We start from the raw sequence: 23863 nt of genomic DNA on the forward strand, positions 1-23863 counted from the left end.
TCCGACACAGCCGCGAGAGTCCAGTCCAAAGCGGATCCAACACAGCTGCGGGAGTCCCGTTCTTGCTGTAAAAACCACAGTAAATTTCACAATTTTCCCATGAAATCTATTGCTACTTTTACATTGCACAATTTGATGGATAACTTGCTTTGAAATCATTATTATTAGTATTCATTTCTATTCAAAAATTGGTTTGAATGTTTGACAATATATCCATCCATCCATTTTCTACCGCTTATTCCCTTTCCAATATATTTTTGCATAATTAAACAATAATTAAGTAAACATAATTTGCGATTACGTGGAGTACTTTTTTTTCCTCCCAAAATAGAAAGAAATAATACATTTAGTAAGAAAAGTTACAGTATTTTACAGATACATATTAACTCCAGGCTTTCGAGGGCCAAATAAAATTAAGTGAAGGGCCAGATTTGGCCCCCGGGCCTTTAGTTTGACACCTGTGGTTTGAAGTCATATCCAACAATTGCCAAAACAACTTTTTATTGTCTATATCGGCTGCTGAGTTTCATTTTAAAATGTTTTCTACTGGTGGTGTGCCTCCACATTTTTGAAATGAAAAAAAAAAGTGCCTTGGTTTAAAATAGGTTGAAAAACACTGATATAGTGTATTTGTTTTAATGGCCTACTGAAATGAAATTTTCTTATTTAAACAGGGATAGCAGGTCCATTCTATGTTTCATACTTGATCATTTTGCGATATTGCCATATTTTTGCTGTAAGGATTTAGTAGAGAACATCGACGATAAAGTTTGCAACCTTTGGTCGCTAATACAGTAAAAAAGCCTTGCCTGTACCGGAAGTAGCAGACGATGTGCGCGTGACGTCACGGGTTGTAGGGCTCCTCACATCCTCACATTGTTTACAATCATGGCCACAAGCAGCTAGTGCTATTCGGACTGAGAAAGCAACAATTTCTCCATCAATTTGAGCGAGGATGAAAGATTCGTGGATGAGGAAAGTTAGAGTGAAGGACTAGAAAAAAAAGAAAAGGCGATTGCAGTGGGAGCGATTCAGATGTTATTAGACACATTTACTAGGATAATTCTGGAAAATCCCTTATCTGCTATTGTGTTGCTAGTGTTTTAGTGAGATCAAATAGTACCTGAAAGTCGGAGGGTGTGGCCACGGGTGTGTTGACCGCCAGTGTCTCTGAGGGAAGTCACGCAGCTGCAGCAGGACGGAAGCTCCGCTGATGTCTCTAATAAGAGCTGACTTATTACCACAATTTTCTCACCGAAAACTGCCGGTTGACATGTGATCGGGATCCATGTTCGCTTGACCGCTCTGTTCCATAGTAAAGCTTCACTTTCGGGAATTTTAAACTAGGAAACACCGGATGGGTTTGTGTGGCTAAAGGCTAAAGCTTCCCACCTCCATCTTTCCACTTTGACTTCTCCATTATTAATTGAACAAATTGCAAAAGATTCAGCAACACAGATGTCCAGAATACTGTGTAATTATGCGATTAAAGCAGACTACTTATAGCTGGGATCGGGCTGGAAAATAATGTCCGCTACAACCCGAGACGTCAACCGCACGCGTCATCATACCGCGACGTTTTCAACACGACACTTAGTGGGAAATTTAAAATTGCAATTTAGTAAACTAAAAAGGCCATATTGGCATGTGTTGCAATGTTAATATTTCATCATTGATATATAAACTATCAGACTGCGTGGTGGGTAGTAGTGGGTTTCAGTAGGCCTTTAAATTTTGAAGATTTTTAAAGGCCTACTGAAACCCACTACAACCCACCACGCAGTCTGATAGTTTATATATCAATGATGAAATATTAACTTTGCAACACATGCCAATACGGCCTTTTTAGTTTACTAAATTACAATTTTAAATTTCCTGGGAGTTTCGTCTTCAAAACGTCGTGTAATGATGACGTGTACGCAAGACGTCACAGGTTTTTAGGTAGTATGAGCGCTGCGTACACACACATCTAAAAGTCGTCTGCTTAAACGGCATAATTATACAGCTTTTTGGACATCTGTGTTGCTGGATCTTTTGCAATTTGTTCAATTAATATTGGAAAAGTCAAAGTAGAAAGATGGAGTTGGGAAGCTTTAGCCTTTAGCCACACAAACACACGGTGATTCCTTGTTTAAAATTCCTGGAGTGCGGTCAAGCCAACATGGATCCCGACCACATGTCAACCAGCAGGTTTCGGTGAGAAAATTGTGGTTAAAAAGTCAGTTCTTACCGGAGAAAAGCTGAGCTTGTGCCGTCCATAGCTGCCATCGACTCCCCTGAGACACTGCGCGTCAAGACACCCGTGGACACACCCCTCCGACTATCAGGTACTATTAAACTCACTAAAACACTAGCAACACAATAGAAAGAGAAGGGATTTCCCAGAATTAACCTAGTAAATGTGTCTAAAAACATCGGAATCCGTCCCAATTCAATCGCATTTTTTTTTTACTTTTTTTTTTTTTCTAGTCCGTCGCTATCAATATCCTCAAACACAAATCTTTCATCCTCGCTCATATTAATGGGGAAATTGTCGTTTTCTTGGTCCGAATAGCACTTTTTGTTGGAGGCTCCCGTTAAAAACAATGTGAATATGTGAGGAGCCATCAACATGTGACGTCATCGTCTGCGACTTCCGGTAGAGGCAGGGCTTTTCTCTTAGCACCGAAAGTTGCGAACTTTATCGTGGATGTCCTCTACTAAATCCTTTCAGCAAAAATATGGCAATATCGCAAAATGATCAAGTATGACACATAGAATGGACCTGCTATCTCTGTTTAAATAAAAAAGTTTAATTTCAGTACGCCTTTAAATAAAGTAAAAAAAAAAAAAACTTGAACAGCCTTTGCGCGCCGTGATGACGTCACCAGTCCGTAGGGAAAAAAATAGACGGCGAATTAGAAAAGCGAACAATGTCCCCAAGAAAATGTTTCTTCGGCTGTGAGGGAAAGGTCAATTTGTTTGCCTTTCCCAAAGTGGAAGGCATCAAGAAGAAGTGGTTGACACTGCTTTTCCCCGAACAGCAGAAGAAAAATAGCTCGGCGTTCGTCTGTTTACGGCACTTTACCCGCGACTGTTTTGTCAACATGGGCCAGTTCGAGGCGGGATTAGCCGGCAAATTGCTGCTGAAAGACGACGCTTTCCCCACCATACTCGGCCGAATGGAAGAATCGGAAGAAAAAGCTGTGAGTTACCATTTATCAGAGTCTTGGTGTCAGACTTAGACTTCAACTTTAATGACACACAAGGGAAATTGTTCCACACAGTAGCTTAGTTACAGAGGATGGAAAAGGACAATGCATGTATAAAATAGACAAAAAATGTATCCATCCATTTGCTTCCGCTTGTCCCTTTAGGGGTACCAGGGGATGCTGGAGCCTATCTCAGCTGCAATCGGGCGGAAGGCGGCGTACACCCTGGACAAGTCGCAATTAATCACAGGACCTACACAGACAACATACACACTCACAGTTACACACTAGGGCCTATTTTAGTGTTGCCAATGTTGTAGGCACAATACCATTGTGAGCGATTTGCATAATGCGCAATATTTTTGCAAATTGCTTCCAGCTATATATTTGAATACAGTGTGGTGCACATTTTGGTGCCTTTTTGGTTTACGAAATTACAATTTTAAATTTCCCTGGAGTTTCGTCTTGGAAATGTCGTGTAATGATGACGTGTACGCAAGACGTCACGGGTTTTTAGGAAGTATGAGCGCTGCGCACACACACAGCTAAAAGTCGTCTGCTTTAACGGCATAATTACACAGTATTCTGGACATCTGTGTTGCTGAATCTTTTGCAATTTGTTCAATTAATATTGGAGAAGTCAAAGTAGAAAGATGGAGTTGGGAAGCTTTAGCCTTTAGCCACACAAACACACGGTGATTCCTTGTTTAAAATTCCTGGAGGCGAAACTTCACTATGGATCAGAGCACAGTCAAGCGGACAGGAATCCTACCGAATGTCAACCAGCAGGTTTCGGTGAGAAAATTGTGGTTAAAAAGTCGCCTCTTACCGGATATCAGCTGAGCTTGTGCCGACTCCCCCGAGACACTGCGCGTCAACACACCCGTGGACAAACACCTCCGACTATCAGGTACTATTTAACTCACTAAAACACTAGCAACACAATAGAAAGAAAAGTGATTTCCCAGAATTATCCTAGTAAATGTCTCCAATGTCTTTTTTTAACTTTTTTTTTTTTTTATCTAGTCCGTCGCTATCAATATCCTCAAACACGAATCTTTCATCCTCGCTCAAATTAATGGGGAAATTGTCGTTTTCTCAGTCCGAATAGCACTTTTTGTTGAAGGCTCCCATTAAAAACAATGTGAATATGTGAGGAGCCCCCACACTTGTGACGTCATCGTCTGCGACTTCCGGTAGAGTCAGGGCATTTCTCTTAGCACCTAAAGTTGCGAACTTTATCGTGGATGTTCTCTACTAAATCCTTTCAGCAAAAATATGGCAATATCGCAAAATGATCAAGTATGACACATAGAATGGACCTGCTATCCCCGTTTAAATAAGAAAATCTCATTTCAGTAGGCCTTTAAATACGTATGTAAATCTATTAATTTGTAGTCGGGACACTATAACTGAGTATTGCCCTCAAATCAGTCCAACCCTAACCCTAACCACTATACAGTGTACATCTACGACTAAACTACTGACTAAACTACCAACACAACTTAGTTTACTATTTATAAAATATAATACTGTAGGGTTACTGACTAAACCATTCACAAAATCTCGTCTTAAATCTCGTCTTGGGATATGCAAATTGCTTGCGCACAATGGAAATGACGTATAATTTGCAAAGTGCGCGAGATTGGTGAAATGCTTACAACACCAATCAACCTATCCCCAGGTGCATGTCTTTGGAGGTGGGAGGAAGCCGGAGTACCCGGAAGGAACCCACGCAGTCACGGAGAGAACATGCAAACTCCACACAGAAAGATCCTGAGCCTGGAATTGAACTCAGGACTATTCGGGTTCTTCGTATTGTGAGGCACATGCACTAACCCCTGTGCCACCGTGCTGCCCGTCATTCGGCACATCATCACTCTATTCATGTAAATACATCTTTGTAGGATCGAAGACAAGGACATAGCGTTAAGAGAAAAATTGTTATATTTTGAAAATACATTATCCATCCATCCATCTTTTTCCGCTTATCCAAGGTCGAGTCGCGGGGGCAGCAACCTAAGCAGGGAAGCCCAGACTTTCCTTTCCCCAGCCAGTTCGTCCAGCTCTTCCCGGGAGATCCTGAGGCGTTCCCAGGCCAGCCGGGAGACATAGTCTTCCCAACGTGTCCTGGGTCTTCCCCTTGGCCTCCTACCGGTTGGACGTGCCCTTAACACAGGCATGTGATTTTTCCATCTAAAGTCGGAATTCCGTCTTTTTTAATCTCGGGGGGGTGTCGACCGATCAACTACGACGTAATATAATTTTACGCCGTTGTTGATTGGTCAATATTTTCCTTGTCACCAATCAGGACATCTGTTATGAATGATGATGTTTTTACCGCCATTTTCCAAATGTAAACGATGTCGGTTCTCGAGAGAAAGGACGCTTCACGAGTAAAATAAATTGATAAACATGTCAAAAATAAGTTCCGATGGGACTGGATGGAAAGGGAAATCACTGATACTGTTGGGAAGAAGGAAGTTACGATTTTGTTCGGCGATTTTATTCGGAAAATCGATCGTCCTGAAAAAAATTTGTGCACGTGGTGTCATGATAATATTGACTATGGATCACGAGGTTTCAAGGCTTTGGAAGTACATGCGACACGCCAAAAACATCGGAAACACCTTGAAGCAAGGAAAAATAACTTTTCACTAGCTGGTACTTTTGGATGTCAACCGAAAGTAAGCAAACCTTATGGACTTCATCGTAGACATTGAGAGGAAAGATCCACCCAAACAACCCACTTCAGTTGCAGACAGGGTAGTTAATAATGAGGTAAGCTAAAAAATATTTGCTTGCGAAATACGCATGTTTGTTTTAAATATTAACCAATTATTGCTTAGCGAAATATAAATGGGTTTTTCTAAAAATTAAAAGCCACGTGAAAATATATTATGAAATTACAGAACTTCAAAGAGTCACATTATTGATTGCAGTTAACAATTTATTTGAAATAAATTTGCATATAATACTGGAGGCAGAAGTTGGCAGTGAAATCCAAAAAAGAAGCTACAAAAGCAGAGATCAAAAGGAAAATGCAGGCTGCTCAGAAATTTGCAAGGAAAGCTCATGTTAGGGCTCTCCGAACAAGTAAATGTGTGAAGTGAATTGAAGTAATGTGGTAATACTGTAAATAAACTGTAGATAATAACACTGATCAATGTGACACCTGTGGATGTGAAATGAACACAAGATGTAAATATTAGTGACTAAATACTGTTGGGACTGAACCATATACAGTGATTCATTAGGATAATTAGGGTATGTATGTTCTATTAATGATGTTTTCATGTCTTTAAACACTAAAATATTGTCTTCAAATGGCGCTGTCTTTGTTAATTTTAGCATGTAAAATTGGTGAAAAACCTGGAGCTTCGGGGGGCGTTGCCCCCCCTTGTCCCCTCACCAGGACCTGGCTGGGGGCCTTCGTCCCCCAGACCCCCGGAAATTTTTTCAGTCTTTTTCATTGTGGTAAAATCACATGCCTGATAACACCTCCTTAGTGAGGCTTTTGGGTGGCATCCTGAGCAGATGCCCAAACCACCTCATCTGGCTCTGCTCCATGTGGTGGAGCAGTGGCTTTACTCTGAGTTTCTCCCGGATGACAGAGCTTCTCACCCTATCTCTAAGGGAGAGCCTCGCCACCCGGCGGAGGAAACTCATTTCGGCTGCTTGTATCCGTGATCTTGTCCTTTCGGTCATAACCCACAGCTCATGGCCGTAGGTGAGGATGGGAATGTGGATTGACCGGTAAATTGAGAGCTTTGCCTTCCGGCTCAAAAATATATTATATTATAGAAAAATAAATTGAGATGCCACTCAAAAAGAAAAGCGAAAATTATGAGTTTGAAGTCGTCTGTCGAAAAGTTGTTATATTTCGGGAATAACATTTTTTTCATAGAAAACTGTTGTATTGTTATGAATATATATTGCAATGCCACTCAAAAAAATGCGTAAATTATGAGGTTTAAGTCGTCGCATTGTAAATTTTAGTCAAAATTATGATTTAAGCTTGGGATATGCAACTTATTTCATAACAAAAAAAAATCTGACTATGCCAAAGTTTTTTCACGTAATACTCCCTCATTCTGCAACATTATCCCTTTATTCATGCTAGTACAACTTTGTATGATAGAATTATATATCAAAATTTCGCGAGCAATATTTTTATAAAGATATTTTGTAGTGTTTTGAAAATTAAATTGTAACGCTTTCAAAAAGCATAACTCCAAAAAAATGTGTAAATGATGAGGTTTAAAGTCGTCGCGTTTTAAATTTCCTTTAAAGTTGGAACTTTGGACTTCTGATACTATGACTTTTTTCACAACAAAAACAATCAGACTATGCCTACGTCTTTTATGTAATACGCCTTCATTCTGCATCATTTTTGCGTGACAACAGTACAACTTTGCACGATAGAAACCAAAGACATAATGTTAAAAGTCGTTCTATTTTCAGAATAAATCTAAATAACAGTTAAAAAAAAGAATATGTAAAAAAAAATTAAATTAAAGTAGTCTCGTTGTCTTTTTTCGTTAAATTGGGTAACACAATATTCCGGTAAAAATTCCGACAGGATTCTGCGTGACAACTTATGTTTTGTACAGCACTTTGTGATTTTATCCGTGAAAAGTGCTTTATAAATCAAATTTACTTACTTACTTACTTAAACATTACAACTTTGTACAATAGAAATCGTTGTAGCAACATAAATTATAACATATATGTAATATTTACATAATACATGGACAGTATATGATATATACTGTTATATTATATGTTTATATCATATATCCATCCATCCATTTTCTTCTGCTTATCCGAGGTCGGGTCGCGGGGGCAGCAGCCTAAGCAGAAAAGCCCAGACTTCTCTCCCCGCAGCCACTTCGTCCACCTCCTCCCGGGGGTATCCTGAGGCGTTCTCAGGCCAGCCGGGAGACGTAGTCTTCTCCTTGTTCTCCTGCCGGTCGGACATGCCCCAAACACCTCCCATATATATATATTGTGTGTTGTTGTCTGCAGGGTTGCCAAATCCCTGAAAAATAAGTAAGGGACGCTTTGTGGGGGCTGATCGACCTGATTTCCGGTCTTTTTTTATTTGTGTGAAATGAGTTTTATGCTATACGCTGGTGGTCTCCAAACTACTGCCCGCCAGGGTTCAAAAGGACACCAACTCGCATCAATTAAATTTGTTTTTATCAGCCCCCATAAGTCCTCAAGCAGCTATTAAATTATTAAAGGATGTTGCTAAATCGACAATATTTGTGATATATTTTTTTTTTATTGTCCAAATTGTTGAAACGCGCAGGATTCTCGTCTGTCCATCGTCTCTATGCGCAGCGCGAGACGTTTCCAGAAATGTGTCAGTTTGCGCGTCCTTTCCACACGTCCATCCATGCATTTCCTACCGCTTGTCCCTTGCCACACGTGCTCAATAAAATGCAAAATAGTGCTCACTATATGGTGATGAGTGTTGATGAATCACATTGCTTGTGCTAAATAGTTATATTTGCATCTTCTTCTCCCAGTATTGTGGCCGTTTGGAGAATCAGGAACAACTTAAACTAGTCATTGACAGGAACTGCTGGTGACAAACCCCAAGATGCAGAGATGGCAGGCAAAGTGCAGGAAAACATGACTTAAATGTCAAAATGCAGGGAAAACATGAACCAGGCAACAGTATATAGCAGTGTTTTTCAACCACTGTGCCGTGTGACGTGAGATACAGTCTTGTGTGCCGTGGGAGATTATCTAATTTCACCTATTTGGGTTGAAAATATTTTTTTGCAAACCAGTAATTATAGTCTGCAAATGATGTGTTGTTGAGTGTCTGTGCTGTCTAGAGCTCGGCAGAGTAACCGTATTATACTCTTCCATATCAGTAGGTGGCAACCGGTAGCTAATTGCTTTAGATGTTGGCGGGAGGCAGTGTGAAGGTAAAAAGGTATCCAATGCTTAAACCAAAAATAAACAAAAGGTGAGTGCCCCTAAGAAAAGGCATTGAAGTTTAGGGAAAGCTATGCAGAACAAAACTAAAACGGAACTGGCTACAAAATAAACAAAAACAGAATGTTGGATGACAGCAAAAACTTACTGTGGAGCAAAGACGGCGTCCACCAAGTACATCCGAACATGACAATGCAATCAACAATGTCCCCACAAAGAAGGATAAAAACAACTAAAATATTCTTGATTGCTAAAACAAAGAAGATGCGGGAAATATCGCTCAAAGGAAGACATGAAACTGCTACAGGAAAATACCAACAAAAGCGAAAAAGCCACCAAAATAGGAGTGCAAGACAAGAACTGAAACACTACACACAGTAAAACCACAAAAAAGTCCAAATAAGTCAGGGTGTGATGTGACAGGTGGTGACAGTACACCTACTTTGAGACAAGAGCTATATTGATGCCTGCTTGGTCACACGGGAAAACCACAAAAAAGTCCAAATAAGTCAGGGTGTGATGGGACAGGTGGTGACAGTACACCTACTTTGAGACAAGAGCTATATTGATGCCTGCTTGGTTATGCTTGAAAGCAGTGGTCCCCAACCACCGGGCCGATTGTTACCAGGCCGCACAGGAAATTAAAAAAAATATTTATTTTTAAAATTATTAAATAAACATAAAAAACACATTATAGACATTATATATCAATATAGTCTGCAGGGATACAGTCGGTAAGCACACGATTGTATTTCTCTATGGAAAAAAAAAAAGTGAGTTAGCGATGCTAATGAGTTAGCGTGTACCTTGTTGGTGTGACAGCCACATGCAAGACAAATAAAAGCAACGAAAGTCGAACTGCAAGAGGATTGACATGTGAGCAATCGGACACGCTGGCATCGATTGGCTGCGGCAAACTGTTGTCAAAGCTGTGTTCGATGGAATCTATTGATATATTACAGATCATTTTTTATTCTCAAGGTAATAAAAACACGGGACAAAGTGTGTTCCTTGACAGCTCAATATGGAATGTTTACTTTTGCCTCTAAAATGGGACGATTCCATTTTGAAAGGACGGTTGGCAACTTTAGTTGTCTGTTACATGAGCACACATTATGTCTGCTCATGTAACGTTTTCAATCAAACTGTGTTAGGTTTGAATATGGATGTAAATGAAGTATTTTCATCTAAACGTGACATGCGTCAATTACTATGAATATGCTATAAACAATGTTGGGGCTAGGAATCTTCAAAATGGGGTCCAATGGACCCCATCAAGTCATAAAAATGGGGTCCCACTGTAGATTTTTGGGGTCCCACTTTTTGTAAGTGTTTTGAAAACAAATGATAAATGTATGCATTATCCTGTTATATCTCACATTCTATATTGTGTTTTGGAAAAAGGTTGTCCTAAATGTGAATAATGTAAACTGTTTTAGCGCTTTCATGGCGAGTTTATTGACAGATATAAGAACCTTACTTTACTTCATATTACAAATGGCACTAAAATATTTACTACTAAAACATTTTTATAGATTTTTGAACGCCGTGTGTAATGTTCTATATTTTCAATGGGACATTTAAAAATGTTGGTGTTGACAAGCGGTAGGAAACGGATGGATGAATGGTGTTGTTTACTTGAGACTTATCTCTTATGTTAGACTGCCATCTACTGGTCACACTTAAAATTACACCATGTACAAATAAAATAGTGCAGCGTCCCGGAAGAGTTAGTACTGCAGGGAATTCTGGGTATTTGTTCTGTTGTATTGCGGTGCAAATATTTTCCCAAAATTTGTTTGTCATTGTTGTTTAGTATGGTTTCACTATATGGCACAGTTTTATGACTGCCACCCTAAGTGTTACATGTATGGCTGTTGAGTCAGAAGAATGCCCATTTTCAATGAACATTTTGAATGAGGATATCCTATGTACAAATATATACAATATTAGTACATGAGATATCCTAAATCAAAATGTTCGTTAAAATTGGCTTTGAACATACAGAATGACAGAATTTCCTGTCATCTTCAATTTAAGGCCATTTTCACCCCTACTAATGCATCAAAAGTAGTGAGGTGGGTAAGCTCAACTTAGGAAAACATGGTTAACAAAACATGGGCGGAAAGTGATGATCGGTAAAAATTAATAAATCAAAAAAACATGCGTCCAGGGGACAAGTGGATTTCGCATCATTTCTGATTTCAATGCGTAAAAAGACACAAAAAGTGCTTTAACGCTGTATAAAGTTCCCATGCCAATAGTACCCCATGTTAATGTAACTTTTTTCTTTCCCTATTAGACTACGTCACAGATCCTGACATGCCCACAACACAGACACACCAGATGCCCTAAGAAATTTGCATCTACTGAATCTCGCGGAACACAGTTCAGCCCTCATATGGTATCTGTTGGCACATATATGTGGTTGTGTCCGTCGAAGAGAAGTATGGCCACGCAGCTGTCCTACAGTACGCTGCAACGCGTGAGAAGCAAAGGTGTGTATTTAATTGGGGCTATATAAAGGAGCAGAAATGCAAACTTACATAATTTTTCTCATCAGGGACCCAGGTCACCATTTCAGATTTGAGTGTTGGCACATCGACCAAACAGCTGGACACGGCGCCACGTTTTTTTCCCACGCCAGTGAGTATGTTTACATGCACTAAATTAGTCTGATTTCTCAAAATTTGGCTCAAAATGAACATTCTACAACCTATGGGAAAACCTTTTGATCTGATTGTTTTCCGGGACGCTACACTTTATGTGGCCTCCCACTTGGTGGCTGAGTTGCTGTTGTTCCCGAACCCTTCCATTTTCTTATAATAAAGCCCACAGTTGACTTTGGAATATTTAGGATTTGTTGTACAGGTGGCATCCTATGACACTTCTACGCTGGAAATCACTGAGAGCGGACCATCCATCCATCCATCCATTTTTCTACCGCTTATTCACTTTTGGGGTCGCAGGGGGCGCTGGCACCTATCTCAGCTACAATCGGGCGGAAGGCAGGGTACACCCTGGACAAGTCGCCACCACATTCTTTCACAAATGTTTGTAGAAACAGTCTCCATGCCTTAGTACTTGATTTTATACACCTGTGGCCGGGCCAAGTGATTAGGACACCTGACTCTAATCATTTGGATGGGTGGCCAAATAGTTTTGGTGATATAGTGTATATTTCAAGGTAAAGAAGAAAGCGTACATAAGCCTCTTTACGCTGCATTTGTGCACTCCGAATTTGGGCTGCACAATGTTGAGAAAAACCCTACCGTATTTTCTGGACTATAGAGCGCACCAATATTTAAACCATAGCCACCAAATTTTAGTTGAAATAAATATGTTTACACATATTAGCCGCACAGGACTATAAACCACAGATATTTGCAGGTACGAAATATTTTGTAAATGTTTATTTACATACCTTAATTTTTTCCAAACAGTGTCTGTCACACGACAGTAAAACAACTGATCAAACAAAACAGTATTAGCTGCGAAGGTTAGTTATTAAACAGATTTAATAACGCTACGGAAGGGGTGTCAAACGTACGCCCCGCGAACAGGTTTTATCCGCCCCGCGGGATGAGTTTGCTAAGTATAAAAATTAACCTGAATTTTTTTAATGGGAGAAACTGCTGTTCTAAATGTGTCCACTGGATGTCGCAATAGCAATTATTTGTGTCTTTGTAGAATATACTATATATGTACAAAATAAACCACATGATTTAAGTACATCAGTCAAGGAAAATGATCAAACTAAATTAATAACATACTGTAATTTGATATTGATATAATTTTTTTATCTTGATAGATTGATGAACATTATCACACCATTTATTCAGAAAATACAAATAACGACAAATAAAGACACCGCAACATGTAAGTATAAAAAAAAACAACAACATTATGATGTGTACATTTTCCGAATGTGCTTGTTCTATTTTTAAACAAAGAAAACAATCAGAAGTTGTTTTTATTTTTAAGTCATTGTGCCGTGATTTTACCTGTCCCCTCACATGGTAGTAGATTTTTCTCCATGTTGCCCTCCATCAAAAATGAGTTTGACACCCCTGCTCTATTATGATGTTTTTGTGAAATTACAAAACAAACAATACAAAAACAATGCCATTGCAAGTTAATAATACTAACATAGAGACTTGTAAACATGTTAGCATCTTCGCTAATGCTAGCGAAGCTAGCTTGAGTACATTATGATGGCATGTACAAATATGCATGAAAACACGCCTACAGACATCTCACATGGAATGGTTTAGTATCCATCCATCCATCCATCTTCTTCCGCTTATCCGAGATCGGGTCGCGGGGGCAGCAGCCTAAGCAAGTATACATTTTTTAGTTGTATTGTAAAACTTAGAAACATTTCTTAGATTGACGGTTTAAGAATTATTTTTAGCGGGAACGCTATGGACGACTACTTCCTGTTCAAAGAGCCAAACAGGAAGTACATTTTTAACCTGCACTGAGCGCAATTGTACATACGATGACGCCTTAGCACAAACAATAACACGCCTTTCCAGTGTCCGTCTGTGTTCTATGTAAACTATTTGTTAAATACAAAATACCGTGGCCTTTCGCAAATAAAAATCCATTATTTGCTGCATCGTTTTATAAGGGACGGGGTTCAAAACGCAGGGGAAATATAGCGGCTCGTAGTCCCTAAAATACGGTAATTACTATTTTTCTCTCAAATTGCAAAACATTAATTTTATACATGTACATGCATAAAACTGCAGAAAATAACGAGTGATTGAAGACATATTACATTTAGAATGTCAATCAACATATTTTGTCTCAAGATGGCACACATTAGAACTATATGCAATAATTTGCTTTAAAAAATATTTGCCTTTTAAGGGGCGGTTGGCAACCCTAGTTGTGTGTAGCATTACAGTGTGTGCCAATGTAACGTTTTCAATCAAGCGGTGTAAGGCTTAAATATGAATGTAAATAAAGTATTATTTTCATCTAACCGTAATATGCGTCAATTACACTTAACACATGAAAAAGTTAAAGTACCAATAATTGTCACACACACTAGGTGTGGTGAAATTAACCTCTGTATTAAACCCATCTCCTTGTTAACCCCCTGGGAGGTGAGTGGAGCAGGAATAATTTTTGGTGATTTAACCCCTAATTCCACCCCTTGATGCTGCGTGCCAAGCTGGGAGGTAACAGGGTCCCATTTTTATAGTCTTTGGTACTCACGACCTACCGATCTCAGGGCGGACATTCCAACCACAAGACCATTGATTAGAACTATATGCAATAATTTACTTTAAAACATATTTGGCTTTATGCAGTTTTTTTGTACGTCATGCTCTTTAACTGAAGAAACAACCGATAAAATTAAACTGTGTTTAGTTTTTAGTGTTTAGTAATCATGATATAAAGTACCGCAAGTAACCATTTAAAAGGATATACACTTTTATTTCCTATTACTGTGGAATTGTTTACCATTCTACTGTATTTGGAAGGTAAATAACTTTGTTATCCTAAACAAATAAACAAACCGAAACAATAAAATAGACTGTTTTCAATAATAAAAAAAAACACTTAAATAAACATCTTAAAGTGCATTTTTTCCCAGTTGGAAAAAATAAGTCAGGTTTTTTTGTTTTGTTTTTGCCATCGAGGCTTTCTTGCTTATTCGTCCGTGTTAATGTGCTCATATTGCCCAATCGGTTTGAAGCTTGAATATTACCACAACGGGATATTTTACTTTGTAATCAGATTATATCCTCCTATTTTTTGTTACTTTGTGAAACTTTTCACTCACGGGTCACGACGTGTGCTATCTGTATATAAGCCAGCGGACCCACTCCGCGCCCACTGAGAACAAGAGCGTGGATGACAGAAAAGAGGGCTTAATGCGTTCAGTTATTGGCTTGTTAAATAAATGCGCTCAGGTGCTTAGAGCTACGCACAGAGTGAAGCCTCTTTCTCCCTATTTAAAGCAGGAGATGAAAAAAACACATTGAAATACCAATTTATTTATCTGTATTCCAACTTCATTTTCCTTTATCGTTCAATTGATTGGCTTATTGATTAGAGGACCGTGTCTCGACGCAATCAAAACAATTTCTAAGTAGCAAGTTGTTTATTAGCGTACTGACTGCCTCCATTGCAGCGCACACAATCTTGCTATTAACACAATCTTGCTATTAACACTTTTAGTTGGCCAGTAGGCAAAGGACACAAGGCTCAATAATTCTGATTGCCGAACATGTCTGTTACTCAAATACGGGTGATGGTGGAGAAATAAAACCCCTCCGCCTTTTGCGGTTTGGTTTTCACGAGACATGTCTGAATGGCTTTTTTGCCGATATCCGATATTCCGATATTGTCCAACTCTTAATTACTGATACCAATATATACAGCCGTGGAATTAACACATTATTATGCCTAATTTTGTTGTGATGCCCCGCTGGATGCATTAAACAATGTAACAAGGTTTTCCAAAATAAGAGAACAACTTCAACTCAAGTTATGGAAAAAAGTGCCAACACGGCACTGCCATATTTATTATTGAAGTCACAAAGTGCTTTTTTTTTTAGCATGCCTCAAAACAGCAGCTTGTAATTTGGGACAAGCTCTCCCTGAGATAATCCTGATACCCACTACAACTATGGGATATACTATACTTTGACTTTCATAAAGTGCATTATTTTTTTTGTTTGTTTTTTAAACATGCCTCAAAACAACAGCTACAAAAACAATGAAGGCTCACAGGTTCCGTCCAGAGTATACTAGAGTAATAAAGTAAACAATAACATAGTCCTCATTTAGTGCAGGACTGCCTGGCATACTGTATAATAAGAAATGATAAACTGGGCTCTCATCCATCTTCCGCTTGTATTCATTGTGTTTCTCCTTATGATTCTTGAAGAGGTGGGAGATATAATTGCTCGTATTAAAGGAAGACGTCTTGGTTCCTCCTCGCATCACCTACTTTTTGCAGTCATTGCAAATTGCCAGTTGTTTATCCGTCAGAGACACTTTAAAATAATCACAAACCATAGACATGGTGTCGTTAGTCAGTCATCGAGCGAGCTCGCTTGTGACGGCTACAGCACCGGCAACAACACACTCTTGTTGTTGTTATGCTGTGCTTGCGGCGGTTTGATGAAGTCATCAAGCATCGCAGTAAACCTCTCATGCTGCAGTCGTGCTGCAACTCCTGTGTTGTGTGTGGGAAAGGGATGAGTGGAGGGGCTGCTGACTGGGAGACGCAACTGCTTTGTACTGCTCCCTTTGTCCGTGTTTAACGGATACGTACCGCTGTGTACAGCAGCGTTTTAAAAAGTCATTAATTTTACTTTTTGAAACTAATACCGATAATTTACAATATTACATTTTACATCTGTAGTTATCTCACTACTTTACGGGCTATAATGCACACACAAAACCTTTCTTTTTCTCAAAACTCGACAGTGGGCCTTGTAACCCTGTGCGCCGAATGTACGGAATAATTCTGGTTTTGTTTACCGACGACCTTGAAGCAATTTTATTTGGTACATGGTGTAATAATAAGTGTGACCAGTAGATGGCAGTCAAACGTAAGAGATAGTGTAGACTGCACTATGATGACAATATGACTCAAGTAAACAACACAAACATTTTATATGTTCCATTGAAAACATAGAATATTACACACGGCGCTCAAATATCTATCAAAATGTTTTAGTACGACTTTGGTAAGCTCAGAAGCCGCACCACTTGATGGATTGTCAGCGCATTAAACAAACAAGTATTATTATAGTGTGTGTATAAGGTAAGACATATTATCTGCCGTTTTGTATTGCAATATTATACAAAAGCAACTTTTCTTACCTTCTGGTACTGTACCTGCTGATCTGTATTTGAGACCTGCATAAATCCTGAAAAATTGTACGCGTCCGCCTTTGTAGTCCGTACTTTTTCACTATCTTCCTGTTGTGGGACATTCATCTTCTGCTGTTGCCATTTCAAAATATAAAGTACTGTAAAGTTATTACTTATATTTGCCTGTAAACTCGCCATGAAAGTGCTAAAACATACCGGTGTAGTGAGTTTACATTATTCACCCAAGGAATTTTAGTTATTAGACAGTTCCTGTCGGATGGTTTTTCACAAGTCACATTTCCGGCCTTGTTGTTGTTTCCGGATGAGGAGATGCTGCTCCGTTATTGATTGAAGTAAAGTCTGAATATCATTAAAACAGTTAGCTCCACCTTTTGAAACTTCTTCCACTCCCGTCCTCGCACGCTACACCGCTACAACAAAGATGACGGGGAGAAGACGCTGTCGAAGGTGAGCCACGTAAATAAGACCGCCCACAAAACGGCGCATCCTGAAGCGTCTTGAAGATATGTAAAACATCATCGATGCAACATTGTGACCAAATAACCACCATGACATTATGTAGACCACAAGGAAGTATTTTACATTTAGAATTTTTTTTAAAATAATATTACTCCTTATAATCCGCCTTATAATCCAATCCGCTTTATATATGAAAAAAGATCGAAAATAGACCATTCATCAGCAGTGGACCTTGTAATCTGGTGCGCCCCATGGTCCGTAAAATATGGTAATTAAAACCTTAATGTCGGTTTGATGTCGATTAATTGTGTAGCTCTACTCCAAAATGATGAGCAATAACTCTGTATTCCGCAAAACTGGCAAGCTTGTCCAGAACAATAGCAACTCGCATCCGAAGCGGTATCAGGGCATGAACAGTCTTTCTTCAGACTTAAAGCTCCTTCCATCAAGCCATTCGAAAGTTTTCTTTCCATTGTCTGTCAGAAAATTCCTTTAAAACAGCTCTATCCCACCTGTCTTCGCTCTGAATTCGCATCTAGCAATTTGAAAGGACCTTTTTAGTGGCAGTGTCATCATGTTCGTGGTGCAATCTGGGATCATTCTTTCATGGTGTCTGCTATTTTAACAATAACATAGTTTTTAGAGACGTAATATTTTCTGTGCCAATATGACAGCGGACATCAGGTACAACAAGAACTTGGCATCTCTACGATCATAAAGAGTGACTAGATAGGATGTCAACCAGAAAATCAAAATATTTATCTGCGCTAAAAGGACATAAGCGCCCTCCAGCATACGGGAGACACACGGCGTATGACTAATAGTCTCATTAGAGCAAGGGTGTCAAAGTCAAGGCCCTGTGTATGATCTATGGCCTCCGTGATGATTTTTGGTTAGTATTAGAACTGGCCAGCAGGCCACTTCCGCCTGCTGTTGTCTGGCACGCACCAATACTCCATGAGTGTTGGCGCTAGGAATTTTCAAAACGGGGTCATAAAAATGGGGCCCCACAGTAAATTTTTGGGGTCCCACTTTTTTGTAAGCGTTTTGCAAACAAATGATAAATTTATGCATTATCCTGTTATAGCTCACATTCTGTATTGTGTTTTGGAATAAGGTTGTCATTAACATTGCATCCATCTTCTTCCACTTATCCGAGGTAGGGTCGCGCGGCCAGCAGCCTAAGCAGGGAAGCCCAAAAATCCCTCTCCACGGCCACTTCGTCCAGCTCTTCCCGGAGGATCCCGAGGCGTTCCCAGGCCAGCCGGGAGACATAGTCTACCCAACGTGTCCTGGGTCTTCCCCGTGGCCTCCTCCTACCGGTTGGACTTGCCCTAAACACCTCCCTAGGGAGGCGTTCAGGTGGCATCCTGACCACCTCATCTGGCTCCTCTCGATGTGGAGGAGCAGCTGATTTACTCTGAGTTCCTCCCGGATGACAGAGCTTATCACCCCATCTCTAAAGAAGAAACTCATTTTGGCTGCTTGTACCCGTGATCTTGTCCTTTGGGTCATAACCCAAAAATCATGACCATAGGTGAGGATGGGAACGTAGATCGACCGGTAAAATGAGAGCTTTTCTTTGCGGCTCAGCTCCTTCTTCATCGCAACGGATCGATACAGCATCTGCATTGCTGAAGACGTCGCACCGCCTGTCGATCTCACAATCCACTCTTCCCTCACTCGTGAACCAAACTCCAAGGTACTTGAACTCCTCCACTTGGGGCAATGTCTCATTAACCTTACTTAATTAATAAAAAAAAACAATACAAAAGAAAACAATTTTTTATGCGTATGTAAAGGTAATCAGTTATAAACATTCATTCACTTTCTTCTTTCCTTCATGGATGTAAACATTACCGCTGCCGGTATTTTTTTGTATATTTTTATTGTAATATTTTCAGAATGTGTTTGTTCTATTTTTGGCTAAAGTAAGACAAAAAAACACTATCTGAAGTTGACTTTATTTTTTAGCTTTAATGCCATGATTTTAATAGTCTGGCCCGCGTGTGCACAGATTTTTCTCCATACGGCCCCTGAGATAAAATGAGTTTGACACCCCTGTAGATAGCATTGACGCTGGGACTTCACATGTAGGTGTGAAAATACAAAATAAAAATAATTTGAGAAATCAGACTAATTTAATGCATGGAGACATATTCAGTGAGGGGTGTTGCACCTGTTGCAGGGGGTTCCACCAGTTAAGAGACCACACATTAAATTAGAAGAGAGCGAGGACGAGGATCAAGACAATGAAGAAACTCTTCTTCCACACGCCTTAAAGTACGAATCCGGTGACTCCATTACAGAGTCGTCTGAAATTAGGTACAATTACAATACAGCATGCAACATTGGGTCGGTATATGTAAATTAATTAAGTTGTTGATATTTTTTTCCCTGATAGTGGAGAAGAGTCGAACATGGAACACAATGACAGAAAGTACCTGGTGTTTGAGAGCTGTCTGATGGATCTCTTCCAAACATGTCCGGTGTGCAACCGGGACTGTCAGGTGCAGTCTCAGAGACTAGGGACATATGTGGCCTTTACTCAGCTTTGCCTCCACTGCCAGTACACCAGAAAATGGCAGAGCCAACCGTTGAGAGGAAGCACTCCTGTGGAAAACCTCCAATTGTCTGCAGCTTTTAATAGTGCTGACGGATCCTGCAATCGGATGGACAAGGTATTTGAGCGACAGTATCATATATCTAGGGATGGGTACCAAATATGGTACTTTTATAGGTACCGACCAAAGTTTGACTGTACTACCAGCTACCGATTCACGTAAAATAAGTATAATTGTTGCAGACACGTTCAACTTAAAAGGGAACTGGAATTTTGCCTAACGTTCACAATCATTATGACAGACTACAATAAAGATGGTTAAACCGCTTGAAAGATGCTGCTAAAGGGAGTCACTGCTGTAGCATTCAAAGCCCTCTAAAACAACTTCAAAACCCTCCAACAGCATTTTGTACACCGGTGTTTTTCAACCACTGTGCCTTATTGCTCTGTAGATGTCGGGAACACGTCGTGTGAGACAACGAGGGTTTGTCGTCGTAGCTAATGCTTAAAACAAAAAAAAAACAAAAGGTGACTGCCCCTAAGAAAAGACATTGAAGTTTAGGGAAGGCTATACAGAACAGAACTAAAACCTAACTGGCTACAAAGTAAAATGGTAAATGGGTTATACTTGTATAGCGCTTTTCTACGGTCAAGGTACTCAGAGCGCTTTGACACTATTTCCACATTCACCCATTCACACACACATTCACACACTGATGGCGGGAGCTGCCATGCAAGGCCATAACCACGACCCATCAGGAGCAAGGGTGAAGTGTCTTGCTCAAGGACAAAACAGACATGACGAGGTTAGTAGAAGGTGGGGATCGAACCCGGACTCCTCAGGTTGCTGGCACGGCCACTCTCCCAACCGTGCCACGCCGTCCCCAAATAAAAACAAAATGCTGGACGACAGCAAAAACGTACAGTGGAGCAAAGAGGGCGTCCACAAAGTCCTCACAAAGAAGGACAGCAACAACTTAAATAGTCTTGATTGCTCAAACAAAGCAGAAGCGGGGATTAGCGCTCAAAGAAAGTACTAATGATTGTCACATACACAGCAGGTGTGGTGAAATTAACCTGTGCATTTGAGCCATCTCCTTTTTCACCCCCTGGTAGGTGAGGTGAGCAGTGCGGGAATCATTTTGGTGATTTAACCCCCAATTCCAACCATTAATGCTGAGTGCCAAGCAGGAGGTAATGGCTACCATTTGGCTACCGTCTTTGGTGCTGACTCGGCCGGGGTTTGAACTCACGACTTGCCGATCTCAGGGAAAACACTCTAACCACTAGGCCACTGAGCAGGTCTTGTAAAAATGATAAAACGCATACAACTAGTCAGTACTATGACTATGGGTAAAGGATTGGATTAGATTAGATAGTACTTTATTTATTCCTTCGGGAAAATTTAAATTTTCAGCACAATCCCATTCAAGATCAGACAAACATTACAGGGTGACAGAACAGGACCGCTGACGGGTCTGCGGACTTCCAGCGCCCCTTACAAAAAAGGTGAGATACAGGTAAACAAATGGGGGGGAGTGGGAGAAAAAAATAGAACATTAAGATAAAATAAAAAATCTGTCTAAGCCTGGGCCCTGGAGAGGGGGTCCAGACTGAGGCCAAGGGAAAAAACAACAACAACTCATAGCCATAGTACACATCCCTCTTACATGTGTGTAAGAGGGAAACATCAAAGGAAATTAAAGCAGCGGATACAACCAGCCACTTCTACATACAGCTATGAATAAAAACTAAAAGAAACATATACACTGTGGTGGCCTCTGTGGTGTTCCATGCCATCGTCCGCTGAGGTGGAGGGAGCATGGCCAGAGACAGGAGCAGACCCAACAAAGCAACCAAGAGAGCCGACTCCACCCCCGGCCGCCAACCAACTCTCGGCCAGTGTCCAGTCCGCATTGATGAGCGAGGATACGTCCAAGCAGACTGAGGTGTCCGCGAAACCTCTCCGTCCCGGCGCTCTGTGCTCGCTCCGCATCTCCTCCAGTCTCTCTAAACCGGCTCCGGTGTGGCAGAGACCCAGCAGCTGGTCTCCATTGCCAAAAGGCTCCCTGGAGGCAGATCCAGAAGTCCACAAAAAGCACAAAAGTGCCACCCCTTGTCACACAGTCCCAAAGGGTCCCGGACCAAAAGGCAAAAAATATAATAACACATGAAAACAAGAGGGAAACACAAAAGGATGACACAAGAGCACAGAGCTCCTGCCAACAGCAGTCACTACAGCAGCGCTATCTTGGAAAAAAATTATAAAAATAAATAAATAAATATCCATCCATCCATTTTCTACCGCTTGTCCCTTTTATTATGAATAAAATAGCATAAATATATGGACATATATTTATATATTATATATAAATATATAAACATATTCCAGATAAAATAAACATAAGTGCGAATTACTCCAATAAAATTAATAATCAAAAGCCAGTACTTGCAAATGAGACACATAAGTTTAAGAAAACAACTAGACAGGACTGTTCAGTGTTGAATGTTACATAACAATTAATATTCAATATAATACTTAAACAGGGCTTCACGGTGGCAGAGGGGTTAGTGCGTCTGCCTCACAATACGAAGTTCCTGCAGTCCTGGGTTCAAATCCAGGCTCGGGATCTTTCTGTGTGGAGTTTGCATGTTCTCCCCGTGAATGCGTGGGTTCCCTCCGGGTACTCCGGCTTCCTCCCACTTCCAAAGACATGCACCTGGGGATAGGTTGATTGGCAACACTAAATTGGCCCTAGTGTGTGAATGTGAGTGTGAATGTTGTCTGTCTATCTGTGTTGGCCCTGCGATGAGGTGGCGACTTGTCCAGGGTGTACCCTGCCTTCCGCCCGATTGTAGCTGAGATAGGCGCCAGCGCCCCCCGCGACCCCGAAAGGGAATAAGCGGTAGAAAATGGATGGATAATACTTAAACACATGAAAATTGGTACCATTGAGTACTGGTATGAATTCCGAGGTAACGGTTAAGGTTAATGTATGGAATTAAATAGAAGGTACCCATCCCTAATCGTGCCCCAATAAGCATGCCATTTCAAACGTCTTGTATTAAAATAGTTGTACATGTTTTTATCCTATGTTTTACAGATAGTCAAAACGGAATTTCCAGATGTGATAACATGACACCTTAAGTATGCATGCCCGGAATCTTTTTGAACCCGCAATAAACAACAAATGGAAAAAGACTCCGCAGCCTCTGAAACAGGAAAGCAGTATGGCAGTGGGTGGAAATATGGACTCAGACTCACCAGGTGAGGAGTCTTTTAATATCGAATGACTTGCTTTTGGGGGCTGTCTTCCACCGAGAATGATCATAGTGGAATATAATTTGTTAAATTTTGCATATAGTCGACATTCAGTCAAATCAATGGTGTTGTGTTGTTGTTGTTTTTTAAAGTGAAATAAAGAGATTGCGACGATATGTAGTAGTGGTTATTGACTGGTCACTAGGTGTCAGTAATGTCACATGGATGTACATCCAGCCTACAAGGTCTAATAAACCCCGTAGAGAATAAGCTAAATAGAAGAAGCAAAATCCAAACAAACCTGCTGTAGTATTATTTATTTTGCCAAAGGAGATAAATATATGGCTCTTTGAAGGGAGTCAAATCTTGAGAAACCGTTGCTTTAAAGATTCGCTCATTATAGTTCCTTATTTTAAGTAAATAATTTTTATCAAGGAAAAAAACACTCAACAAAAAATTATAACATTTTAATCAGAATATTTTATATGTGTACAATACGCCAATATAGACCCCATTAGTGAGAATCATTTAAAAATATTTTGGCGACACTAAATTGACCCAAGTGTGTGAATG

At 40.2% G+C, this 23863-nt stretch overlaps 1 protein-coding gene across 3 annotated transcripts in view; it reads left to right on the forward strand.

Annotated features, from left to right (window-relative positions):
* tarbp2 (TAR (HIV) RNA binding protein 2) overlaps window positions 1-23863 on the forward strand; it is a 54500-nt gene that overhangs the window by 26812 nt on the left and 3825 nt on the right. Inside the window, exons 1-6 of one of the 3 annotated variants that reach the window (XR_009804216.1) lie at window positions 2855-3185; window positions 11446-11641; window positions 11707-11789; window positions 19654-19790; window positions 19870-20146; window positions 23133-23296. Coding sequence is in view for 1 of the 3 variants with exons in the window: in XM_061886967.1 (XP_061742951.1) it covers window positions 2913-3185; window positions 11446-11641; window positions 11707-11789; window positions 19654-19790; window positions 19870-20146; window positions 23133-23168 (1002 nt within the window). In the remaining 2 variants the exon portion in view is untranslated. Of the gene's footprint in view, window positions 1-2854; window positions 3186-11445; window positions 11642-11706; window positions 11790-19653; window positions 19791-19869; window positions 20147-23132; window positions 23467-23863 lie in introns of those variants that run through there. The other 2 variants (XM_061886967.1, XR_009804211.1) reach the window with 2 other exon arrangements.

This window comes from Nerophis ophidion, linkage group LG02, assembly GCF_033978795.1.
Source record: "Nerophis ophidion isolate RoL-2023_Sa linkage group LG02, RoL_Noph_v1.0, whole genome shotgun sequence".
Classification (NCBI taxonomy): Eukaryota; Metazoa; Chordata; class Actinopteri; order Syngnathiformes; family Syngnathidae; genus Nerophis; species Nerophis ophidion.